General features: G+C 40.7%; 1 protein-coding gene across 2 annotated transcripts; it reads left to right on the top strand.

Annotated features, from left to right (window-relative positions):
- Positions 1–3428: 3428 nt before the first annotated feature.
- Positions 3429–11233, top strand: gpr19 (G protein-coupled receptor 19). Of its 2 annotated transcripts, none has more exons than XM_041781195.1 (2): positions 3429–3603; positions 9930–11233. In XM_041781195.1, the coding sequence occupies exon 2, from the start codon at positions 9956–9958 to the stop codon at positions 11231–11233; it is 1278 nt and encodes a 425-aa protein (XP_041637129.1). In that variant the 5' UTR covers positions 3429–3603; positions 9930–9955. The 2 variants fall into 2 exon arrangements, with proteins under 2 accessions (XP_041637129.1, XP_041637130.1); XM_041781196.1 differs by lacking the exon at positions 3429–3603 and adding an exon at positions 4824–4869.
- Positions 11234–12615: the final 1382 nt, after the last annotated feature.

The following is a 12615-nucleotide window of genomic DNA, read 5'->3' as shown; positions in this document are numbered from 1 at the left end:
TCAGGATGTATTTAAAGGGAATTTTCTTAACACTTTGCAGTTATCTTATGTTATTCTAAAAAACCTGGAGTCCGTTTTTATGGATAAGTAATTGAAAAAAAAAGTTTGAATCAGTTACCATTTGTAACACTTAAATAGTACACCAATACTGGCATAGTTACCAGGTAACTGAATTAGTAACTCAGTTAAAAGGATCTGGGAAGCTGATGCATAACTACTGGAGATAAGTGTAACTAAATGTTACCAAACCAGGGGATAAAAGAATAACTAACTCTTAGCTAACCAAGGGAAAAAGAATGATTAACTGTTAGCTAACCAGGGGATAAAAGAATGATTAACTGTTAACTAACCATGGGGGAAAAAGAATGATTAACTGTTAGCTAACCAGGGCAAAAAGTATGATTAACTGTTAGCTAACCAGGGGGGGAAAAGAATGATTAACTGTTAGCTAACCAGGGGAAAAAGAATGATTAACTGTTAGCTAACCAGGGGGGAAAAGAATGCTTAACTGTTAGCTAACCAGGGGGAAAAAGAATGATTAACTGTTAGCTAACCAGGGGGGGAAAAGAATGATAAACTGTTAGCTAACCAGGGGAAAAAGAATGATTAACTGTTAGCTAACCAGGGGGGAAAAGAATGCTTAACTGTTAGCTAACCAGGGGGGAAAATAATGATTAACTGTTAGCTAACCAGGGGGGAAAAGAATGCTTAACTGTTAGCTAACCAGGGGGGAAAAAGAATGATTAACTGTTAGCTAACCAGGGCAAAAAGTATGATTAACTGTTAGCTAACCAGGGGGGAAAAAGAATGATTAACTGTTAGCTAACCAGGGGGGAAAAAGAATGATTAACTGTTAGCTAACCAGGGGAAAAAGAATGATTAACTGTTAGCTAACCAGGGGGGAAAAGAATGCTTAACTGTTAGCTAACCAGGGGGAAAAAGAATGATTAACTGTTAGCTAACCAGGGGGGAAAATAATGATTAACTGTTAGCTAACCAGGGGGGAAAAGAATGCTTAACTGTTAGCTAACCAGGGGGGAAAAAGAATGATTAACTGTTAGCTAACCAGGGAAAAAGAATGATTAACTGTTAGCTAACCAGGGGGGAAAATAATGATTAACTGTTAGCTAACCAGGGGGAAAAGAATGCTTAACTGTTAGCTAACCAGGGGGGAAAAGTATGATTAACTGTTAGCTAACCAGGGGGGGAAAAAGAATGACTAACTGTTAGCTAACCAGGGAAAAAAGTATGATTAACTGTTAGCTAACCGGGGGGGGGGGGGGAATGATTAAGTGTTAGCTAACCAGGGGGGAAAAGTATGATTAACTGTTAGCTAACCAGGGGGGGAAAGAATGATTAACTGTTAGCTAACCAGGGAAAAAAGAATGATTAACTGTTAGCTAACCAGGGAAAAAAGTATGATTAACTGTTAGCTAACCAGGGGAAAAAAGAATGATTAACTGTTAGCTAACCAGGAAAAAAAGAATGATTAACTGTTAGCTAACCAGGGAAAAAAGAATGATTAACTGTTAGCTAACCAGGGGAAAAAAGAATGATTAACTGTTAGCTAACCAGGGGAAAAAAGAATGATTAACTGTTAGCTAACCAGGGAAAAAAAGAATGATTAACTGTTAGCTAACCAGGGGGGAAAGAATGATTAACTGTTAGCTAACCAGGGAAAAAAGTATGATTAACTGTTAGCTAACCAGGGGAAAAAAGAATGATTAACTGTTAGCTAACCAGGGAAAAAAAGAATGATTAACTGTTAGCTAACCAGGGGGGAAAGAATGATTAACTGTTAGCTAACCAGGGAAAAAAGAATGATTAACTGTTAGCTAACCAGGGAAAAAAAGAATGATTAACTGTTAGCTAACCAGGGGGGGAAAGAATGATTAACTGTTAGCTAACCAGGGGGGAAAAGAATGATTAACTGTTAGCTAACCAGGGAAAAAAGTATGATTAACTGTTAGCTAACCAGGGAAAAAAAGAATGATTAACTGTTAGCTAACCAGGGGGGAAAAGAATGATTAACTGTTAGCTTACCAGGGAAAAAAGTATGATTAACTGTTAGCTAACCAGGGAAAAAAAGAATGATTAACTGTTAGCTAACCAGGGGGGAAAAAGAATGATTAACTGTTAGCTAACCAGGGGGGAAAAAGAATGATTAACTGTTAGCTAACCAGGGAAAAAAGAATGATTAACTATTAGCTAACCAGGGAAAAAAGAATGATTAACTGTTAGCTTACCAGGGGAGAAAAGAATGATTAACTGTTAGCTTACCAGGGGGGAAAAGAATGATTAACTGTTAGCTAACCAGGGGGGGAAAAGAATAACTTACTGTAAGCTAATCAGGAAAAAAAAGAACAAATAACTGCTACCTAAAACAGGGGAAAAAAAGAGTAACTAACTGCCCTGCTAGACAAACAGGGAAGAAAAGAGTGCTGGATTACTTGCTAACATGAGAGTGAGTAAATGATGGCAAACCAGAAAATGACAGAAACTGCTAGCTATCAGCAGCTAAAAGACTAGTAACTAAGAGAATAATAATAATAGAAATAAAAATATACAGTATAGTGTTTTAAATGTTGAAACTCAGGTATGTTTAAAAGGATATAAGAAATGTTCAAATATTCATTTCATTATTTTGTTTTGTTTTTCCTTCAAGTATTAGACATGTGACAAGTAAATGAGAGATAGGACCTTTTGTTGTTATCTAGAGGTTACTGTGTGGACAGCTCCTTGAAAACTTTGATACTGAAGGTGTTTCAACATGTTACAGATGCTGTGTTGGCGACTGTGGAGCTTCCAACATGTTTCTCCTGTATTCAGTTTAATCCTTTATGAGTAACTGTTACCTAACCAGAGATTGAATGAGTAACTGTTTGCTAGATAACCAGGGAAGGAATAAGTAACTTTCTGCTGTTGACTAAATGAGTAACAAACTGCTGGCTAACCAAATGAGTTATTAACTGATAGCTTAACAGGGACTAAACAAGTAACTAATAGCTAGTGAACAAGGAAATGAATGAGTAACTATCTTCAAGCTGCTCGTTAACAACGCTGAGTAACTAAACAGCCTGTTAAACAGGGACTGAATGAGTTACTAACTGCTAACTAATGAAGTACAAGTTACTACCTGCTTGATAACCAGAGAATAAATGAGTAGCTAGTGAAGTAACTAGTAAGTTAAAGTGAAGATGTTGATAGACAGTTGGACCTTTTTTTTAAGTTGCTTTACAACCACTTTAAGGATGCATTAAAAAAAATACAGGGTGGAAGAGGGGGCCATTTTTTTCAGTTCTGGACCCAAAATACTTTCAGTCCACCCCTGTTCGTCAGAAAACATCCACCCTCCTCTTCACCAGCTGCTGCTTCATCCCCCAGAGGACACACGGAGCGACAGACGGAACGTACAGGTAGACACACGGAGACATACTGACAGGTAGACACCAAGAGAGACAGACAGGTGGACAGACGGACAAACCGACTAAACAGCCATGATGTGCACTGCCTTCACGGACCTCCTCCTCCTCCATCACCACCTCCTCCGAATCACGGAAAAACACCAACATGAAGCGTCTGTTTCTGCTCTGCTGTGAACCGGTGAATCCACCGATACACACCGACAATTTAACACGAAAATACGTTCCACTGATCGGACTCATTTAACGACACGTTACAGGACTCCGATCGGATGAATTTAGCTCTTATCTGCCGGTTAACGGATGGGTTTATCACCTGTAGACATCTGGCGGGAAACCTGCTTCAATTAAGGTCGTATTTTAGGCTTTTTTATTCAATGTGTTTTGGTGATTTGTCATCTGAAATCCGTCAGGGTTGGCGGTGAATCAGAATCAGGAGCAGACATGTTGTACAGGCCAGGATTCATGATGCTGCTTTGCCTCAATCACTGGCCTGTTTATCTGTTTATCTGATTGATTTCTGATCGATGGGTTGCATATGAAAGGAAAGGTATAAAGCCAGAAAGCCCACATATTGTAAGGATTGATATTTATAACCCATTTTCATATATTCCTGGGCTTATTCACATTACCATATAGCCTATTAAGCTCCATGTTCACCCCATGTTGTTTTCTAGCAGATTATTAGACTCCATTTAAACACATTTACTCAAGAAATATCATCCAGTTTAATGGTAGTATGCTAAGGAGGTAACATCTTTTTCATTTTACACCTTAAATGCTTTGTTATCAGTGTAAAACAGGATAAAATGGAACTGGACAGTAGCCTATAACTGATTTTTAAGATATTTTCAATCAAGTTATAGGGTAAAAAAATATTGATAAGCTAATGTTGTATCGAATAAATAAAACCCAGAAATAAAATGATGCTAATACATGTTTGATTGTTTGATACCAAAATAGAAGTCATAGAAATTCTGAGCAATTTATCATTTTTGTCCTAAAAAAATGCAGGCAAACTCCTGTAAGCTGTATAAAATATATTAATACATTGTCAGTATTTAAAAAGGTGGGTTTAACACCATCAAAATGACTTAAGATTGTTAAAGATATGTAATTTTTGATATGATTGATTATTAAAACTAGAAAAGCACTCAGAGGGCACAGACCTCCGCCATTAGCCCTATGTCCCAATAGTGAAGAATCCATAAAAAAATTCCTGGATCTGTCCTCATGTGCCCCCCCCCAATGGCATTCGCCGATTACTCCCTCCCCGGTGGGGTGGAAACACAGTGAGGCAAAACATTGGCTTCGCTACGGGTGGACTGTTATGGTGAAAGTATTGCCTGCTGGTGCCAACAGATGCACTGACAGTCTCACCCATGGTCTCACTGGACAACTGGAAGTCATGGCAGAGGGTGAATATTCCTCTATTCCTCCCAGCATTGTGAGTATTCTCGCTACAATTCGCTGTCTTTCTCTCTGTTACGCTTTGACTCGTCTCCTCAACTTGGTGTGTGTATTTTAAACTCTATAAACTCCAAAACTTTGAATGGAAACACAGCCAAAATGCTGCTGGGATTAAAGTTACTCATGTTCGCCATCTCCTGGTGTAAAGTGGTAACAGGGCAGAGCTCTGCCATTAGCCCCATCTCCAAATAGTACAGAATCCTGAACAAAATTCCTGGATCCAGATGGTGATCTGGATCAGTCCCAAAATCTAATCAGTTCTTCCCTATGCCATTTCTGACATTTCCTGAAAATTTTATCGAAATCCATCCACAACTTTTTGGGTTATGTTGCTAACAAACTAACAAACCCACCCGATCACATAACCTCCTTGGCGGAGGTAATAACTCTTCATTTTGAAACAATTAGACCGAAACTAGACTAAATGTTCTGTGTTTTCTCTACAGTTTCCACCCCAGGCTTTGACCCAGAAGTCAAACAGCCTTTAGATATCACCTTAAAAACATTGGTTTCCAACATGTACACCAGGTCAGTAATATTGTTTTTATGCTTCATTGGAACCAAATTACTTGAAAACATAAAAAAAATAAAGACAGTATTTTTTAAAACGATACAACAAACCAATTGGTTGAAGTAAACCAATGGCTCCTATGTTATCCAAAGCTGGGTCCAAAGGCTCAACTGGACTGAACTGAACTGAACAAGGTTCTTAAAGGTTCCCCTTGCCTCCTCAGAACTTAAGAAGCCATCTGGAGGAGAGGTGAAAAGTCTTCAAGGACCTTAACCAAGTCCAGTTGGCCCTTTGGATCAAGATGGCCTAGATAAATGAAAACCTACCTAGACAACAGCAGTGTTCTGTGAACTTAAATGTATGTTAATGCCAGTAGAATCTGATGTTTTCTTAGTGACCATTCAAGCACTGCACATAATAACACAAACAACGGGATTTATTTTAAAGTCCCAACTTATACAGACCCATCAAGGCAGCAGTAGAGCAGCAACACCCATATTATGCAATGGAGAAAAAAAAGTGTTTTTACATTCTTTTACATTCTTTAATAACCAAGTCAGTTTTATTTGAATAGAGCAGTGACTAGGGAAGTGATTTGTAATGAGAGTGAGGAATGACATACAGGAAAGTAGCCACAGGTGTTTACCTGCTTTAAGGATTGTAGCCCCCCCTACATTAACTGACATGCCAGATGGATGTGTGAAACACATCCATCTGGAAAACCTCCCATCAACAGCGTTTGGGAAAGGGCAGAGCCTTTGAAACAAAACTCGGAGGGTGATTTGATGACATTCTGTCAAATCTTTACGGGCCAATCAGAGCAACAAAACACGTGATGTCATAGCCCAAACCGATGTGTGCTGCTACCGACAAGTAAACTCCATAGAGAGCTGCATAGCGTGAACCATGGCGACTGTAGACATGTCAGTACATGACTTTTGTAGTTTTTGAAAAGAGAACAACTCAATGCTGGTGTTTGTTCTTCTTTTAATGGAGAAATGTTGTTAAGTTCTGATAAAACTGACGCTTTAGCAGCATCCACACTATTGTCGTCAGCCATAATTCAAATGGCCTCTTGTCGCTGCTTGCTTACGTCCCGACTCTGCTGTGCCCTCAACGCTGATTGGTCCTGTCACTTTCAAACTGGGCCCAAACTGTTCAGTTGGGAGCTTTTCAAGATGGATTCACCAGTGAGAAACATGGAAACGGGCAAATCTATCTGCTTTTCAAGGTTATCCCTACATGGGATTCATTTTACTTTTAAGTCATCTCTGTCCCGTCTCTTTAGAGATCCTTTCTGTGACGTTGCCAGACACCTTAAACAAGAATATGAACTTGCTAATGGCAAAAACAACTTTTTTGTGGACATACAATGGATTACATTGCAGGCTGACAAAATCAACTGGTTCCTAATGCAGTCATATTTGAATTAAGACCCTTTAATTTCCTTTTAAGTAAAAATATTGAGGTGATTTTTCTTGGTTATCCATTTTTACCACTTCATATGTATGTGTAGTGATGCATTGTTTTCACCAGTCCACCTTCTAACCACCAGTCAGGAATCAGGATGGTTGATGTTGCTAAGAAGGAAATCCAGCAGAGTAAACACAAAGGCAGTGACAAACAAAGAGATTTCCCTCCCTTGGGCTTCTTCACATCCTTAATGGGCGACCTCAGAGGAGATCTGGATCTCTGTGGACATTAAACTGGATCCCTGTGAAAGATTAATGAAATCAACCAGCAGCTCAGGCCGGGAATTAGCTGCCACTGAAGGTATTAAGAGGTTGTGATATTTACACAAAGACTACAGTGATGCTTTTCAGTTGTGAAAGTTAGAAGATTTCTGGCATTAATTCATATCTTGGAACAATCCTCTGCATTCCTGCCTGTTGTGTTTCCAGGAGATAAATGAACTTATAAACGGCATCCACAAGAAGGGTGTAGTTTCCCCAGATGTGACTGTTCAAGGGAAACTTTGTCTGCATTACATTGTTAAAAGTACCTGACAGCTTTCTGAGGTAATGTGCAGTTCATTAGCGATGCTGGTTGTCTTAATTAGAAGCAGTCCTGTCTGTCTGTGTATGACCTTCATTTGAAGTAAAGGAACAAAGTCTTCATGATGGTTCTTTGAGGCAATGTCTTTATAAAACGAATCAACTAACCAAGCTCCCCGTCTTCCTATCAACATAACTAACAACTGCAATAAATGGATTTCCTAAGCAATCTACCTTCTTACTATCTGTGAGTGATCAGCTACTGAACTTGCCAAACTCCCTTCCCACCAACTAACTAAGGGTTGTTCAACCAACCTACTGATAAACTGCCAATTACTTGCACAACATACCTACACAATAACCAGAAAATTAATCCATTCAACATATCTTCCCACCAGTCTCAACCAACTCACTCTTCTGCTGACTCCAACCAATCTACCAACTGGCAGAAAAATCTAGCTCACTACATCTTAAATGACGAAGGGTTTCCAAGGAACTTACAGAACTGTGCTGAACTTTTAAGCATGTTTGTGCCAAAAATTGAGGCTGAAGTAAGGTGTAGATGTGGCAAGTAAGCTGCCTGAGAGCACCATTAGGTGGAAAGGAGGATTGACACAACCAAGGGTATGCGCTGGATGTCCTTGCATATTACCAGAGGCATGGCAAATAATTCGATGGAAAAATAACAAATGTCCACTGCTTTAGGGCACAGAAAGGGGTGGATGTGGCGAGTAGGCATGGCCTAGGGCAGCCTTTCTCAACCTTGGGGTCCCGACCCCAATGGGAGTCGCAAGATGATTTCTGGGGGTCGCCAAGTCATTTTGGAAAAATATAAAAGCACTTAATTAATATTAAATTACATAATTTCAGACAGGTAGTGGTTTTATTTGTTTTTCGGCTTCATTATTCGTCCAAAATTCATTGTATCAACTGAGTTTGTATGATCTGAACTGTGCATGTGAGATTCTATCTAGTGGCACACAGCGGGCAAAAGAAACAAAGAGAAAGAAAAAAACTGGCGCGTTGTTGCTTTAGCCGCAGCTGCAGTAGGTTTGCTAGCTACCTGATGATGAAAAATGGAGCGATGGCTGTTCCAGCTCAAGACTTGGGTCGCAGCAGCAGCAGGGGTCTCAAGGTCAGTCTCCAGAAAGCCTAACAGTAGGACCTCAAAATCTTGAGCAGAAGTTCATCCCCAGAGGCAAAGCTGCTGCTGTTCTCTCTCTCACATTTGTTGAGGATTGCTTTGCTTAGTTGTGTTTCTGCTATCTCTCGATTTCTCCACTGACATCAGAGTGAAAGTAGAGCCAGGGTTTTATTGACAACCAATAAAGGACTCAAAGTACTCAAAGTAAATTTTTCAGTTGGTTTTTTCAGTATACCTGCACCGTTTTTTTGTTTCAGCACCATGGACAGTGCTCTATCCATTCACACCGGGATGGGGGGGGTGTTGGCACGCATGATTGGGAGGAGGGCGGGGGGTTTGGGGGGTCACGCACACCAGTGCATGTTAAATTGGGGGTCACAACTCAAAAAGGTTGAGAACCACTGGCCTAGGGTACTGTTGAGCATGCCTGTAGGGTTGCCATGAGCCCCTGGTTATGCTGTGGATATCCCAAGAGCCTGAAAACTGCTGGTAGTCTCCAAACGTACTGCAAGGGGTGAAAAATCAAGGTAAAATCAAGCTTGGAATTGGCTGCCAAGTGACACACAGGTGTCGACATGCCCCCAAACTACAGACTACAAATATACTTACCAACAAACTGGTTCAAGCATTCGTCTACATACTTGGCATACTCTGCTAAGGTTTACAAGTTCAAGATGGAGTGGCTTCAATCACTTTTGTAGTAGATGGGAGTAAGGAAGATAGTTCTTTACACACCACTCAACATAAGAAAATTTAGCAAGACCATTGCTAGAACCTGCAGATAGCTTGACCTCTGCTGACTTTGGCTGAAAGGGGAGAATTTGACCCAAAGTCGGCATGATTATCTTTTTTTCATACCCCGTCATTATAATATAGTCATTTTAACCAACTTCCCAATCATATTACTTAAAAATATTCCATCAGTCATCAAATCTATCCCTGTGCAGACCAAATGGCCAAGGCATGTCCCAAGACACCTACTTACTCACTGTCTACTAGCCAATTAAACGACCAAACCACCAACTAACTACAGGATCTATTAACATACCGTATAACTGAATATCAACAAGTAAACCAGTCTAGCCAATCTAACAACCAACCAATCAAACAACAAACCTTTCTACCCAATATCTATAAACATTCCTACAAGCCTACTCAAGGATTGCTAAACCAGCTGTCCTGTTGACCTCAGCCAACCAACAAACCAGTTTCGAAATCAACTTTCTCACATATCAACCTTACTATCCACTCAGCAAAATCTCCCCATATTTGATACACATCCTAAGCTGTGCCAAAGAATTCTGTCACGTTTTGTTAATTTAATCAGCCTTTGGTGAACAACTGTGAGTGATTGAACTAACCATGACTCTGCTTCTTTGTCTCCACAGCTCCTCTCTGGTGCAAATGTGTAGTGATGGTGTATGCCCAGTCTTCAAATACTCTTGGTGTCAATCCCTCCCTCTACTCTCCATCTTTGACATATCAGATGTCATTTAACTACTCTGAGAAGGAAAACTCGACTGTCCTGGCAACCTTACCCACAACCCCCCTCTGCAGCCTTGAGGGCTCACCCTCCAGCCAGTCAAACAGGACCTCCGCCTCCTATGAGCTGACTACTGGCGAGGCTGTAGTGTTGGGCTTGGTTTTCGGGGTTCTCTGGTTGGTCTCCATCCTGGGAAATGCCCTCGTCTGCCTGGTCATCCACCGGAGCCGACGGACTCAGTCCACCACCAACTACTTTGTGGTGTCCATGGCCTGTGCGGACCTGCTGATGAGCCTGGGTTGTGCCCCTTTCATACTCCTTCAGGTCACTGCAGGACAATGGCCGCTGAGCGCTGCTGCCTGCAAGATTGTGCGCTACCTGCAGCACCTTTGCCCTGGTGTGCAGGTCTACGTCCTGCTTTCCATCTCTGTGGACCGCTTCTATACAATCGTCTACCCACTCAGCTTCAAGGTGTCCAGAGAGAAAGCCAAAAAGATGATCCTGGCTTCTTGGCTGTTTGACGCTGCCTTTGTGTCGCCTTGTCTCTTCTTCTACGGATCCACATCTACAGTTAGCAGTCACTGTGACTTTTTTCTTCCAGACAGCTGGGGCAGCATAGTCTATGCGGCAGTTCACCTCCTGTTTGGTTTCTTGGTCCCAGTTGGGCTACTTATCTCATTCTACCAGCGGGTGGTCCGCTACATATGGAGGATCAGTGCTGACGGCCACACAGTTCGCAGGACAATGAACATTGTCCCACGGACTAAAGTCAAGACCATCAAGATGTTCCTCATGCTGAATACAGTTTTCTTTCTCACTTGGACGCCGTTCTACATTGCCCAGCTGTGGCATCCGAAGGACTCTGATGGACCCAGTAGGCAGGGCTTGCTTTTCTTCACTGCCATCGCCTGGATCTCCTTCAGTTCCACGGCGTCCAAGCCGACCCTGTATTCAGTCTACAATGCAAACTTCAGACGGGGCATGAGGGAGACCTTCTGCATGTCATCGATGAAATGCTACCGCAGTAACGCGTACACCATCACTGCCAGCTCTCGGATGGCCAAAAAGAACTACATCGGGGTAGTGGAAATCCCTGTGCAAGCCAAGACAGGTACCAAGGACTCGGTTTATGATACATTCGACCGAGAGGCAAAGGAAAAGAAGGTGGCTTGGACCACCAACGCCAACCCTCCAAATACCTTTGTCTGAGTGGGTTTTAAAACTGTGAATGTAAAAATGAACTGGTCTGAAACTTAATCTTCATCAGCACTTGCCAGTGTTGACAGGAAAGCTAGCTGGGACAAACATGCTAGCCCTCAATGAAAACAAAATGTCACAGAAATAGAATGTGTTCAGTTTGTCTTAAGGGCTTTTTTCAGATGTTAGAAACCATCCGGCAGCCATATTGGAGGTTTGCAGCAGCTGTTGAAGAGCTAGCTGTTTTTATATATTTCAGATTGTAGTCATTATTTTTGTGCAACATTATGATTGATTGTTTTGCCATTGATTCATCGGATTTTGTGTCAGCTTGTCAGCTAGCTAACCATAGTCTGTGGCCTCTATCAGTGACCTGTCAGTGCATCTGATTGCTTCAGTTTTGTATTTGGTAGACGCTAACGTCAGTTGTGGCTACTTGCTGAATGTTAACATTGACACCATCTACTTTGTTACACAATGAGTAATGCTGAGGCAAGTCTAGGGTTGTCACAATACCATATTTTTAAACTGAGATACAATCAGCCAAAAACAGAAATATCTATACCTGTTCCAACATCACTACAACGAAAATAGAAGTCATACACACCCAAGTTGCAAGCGGATTCCTGCACAATGTCTAAATTGCACAAATACCTTGCCACCGTATTTGAGCATGTTAAATACTCGGTGCCTAAGACTTATTGTTTTGTTGTTGTTGCAGTGGTATCAAAACTAAGGATGCACCAATGCATCTCTTTAACTGTAGGTGTCTGTATTTGATGCGGGCATCTAGCTCACCTTACTGCTGATTCAGAGAGTTTTTTTTTTTGATGAGGAAAAGAAGTCACCCACTGGACAATCTGTGATCTGTTTTCATGGTCAAACAAGAAAGAAAATGTTGGCACAGTGGAAGTTTTACACCAAAAAAGTACAGAATAAACATCAGCTGAATTTATGGTTTTAAACACTGATATTAGTTTGAGCCTTAATTTTCCCACTAGATGCATCTCCAATCAAAACTTTGATTGATATCATATGATTTTTTTTTTTTTTTATGAGAACCTTGGCAATTTTTACAGTTCTAGTGTTGTGACAACCCTACCTTAAAATCACTATGAATTCAGTCAGATGAGATGCATATACATTTACAATACATGTGGTTCAAATGTTTGTCAAGATGATGTGCTATGAACAAATTATTCTTTTATCATTTTAAATATAATTAGTAAAATCAGCAAAAGGAAAAGACACACATTGTCTTCCTGTGGTTTGTTTATTCACTTTTTTAGATATCTACATTTTTTTTTTTTATCAATACCATGGTTATAGTTGTAGAGTGAATTATTTAATCGCAGAAATGCTCGCAATCTTATTGGTAGTACAGCAGATAGAAG

This window comes from Cheilinus undulatus, linkage group 23 (assembly GCF_018320785.1).
Source record: "Cheilinus undulatus linkage group 23, ASM1832078v1, whole genome shotgun sequence".
NCBI lineage: Eukaryota > Metazoa > Chordata > Actinopteri > Labriformes > Labridae > Cheilinus > Cheilinus undulatus.
Note: the sequence above shows the minus strand (reverse complement) of the source record. Positions and strands in the feature narration are given on the sequence as shown.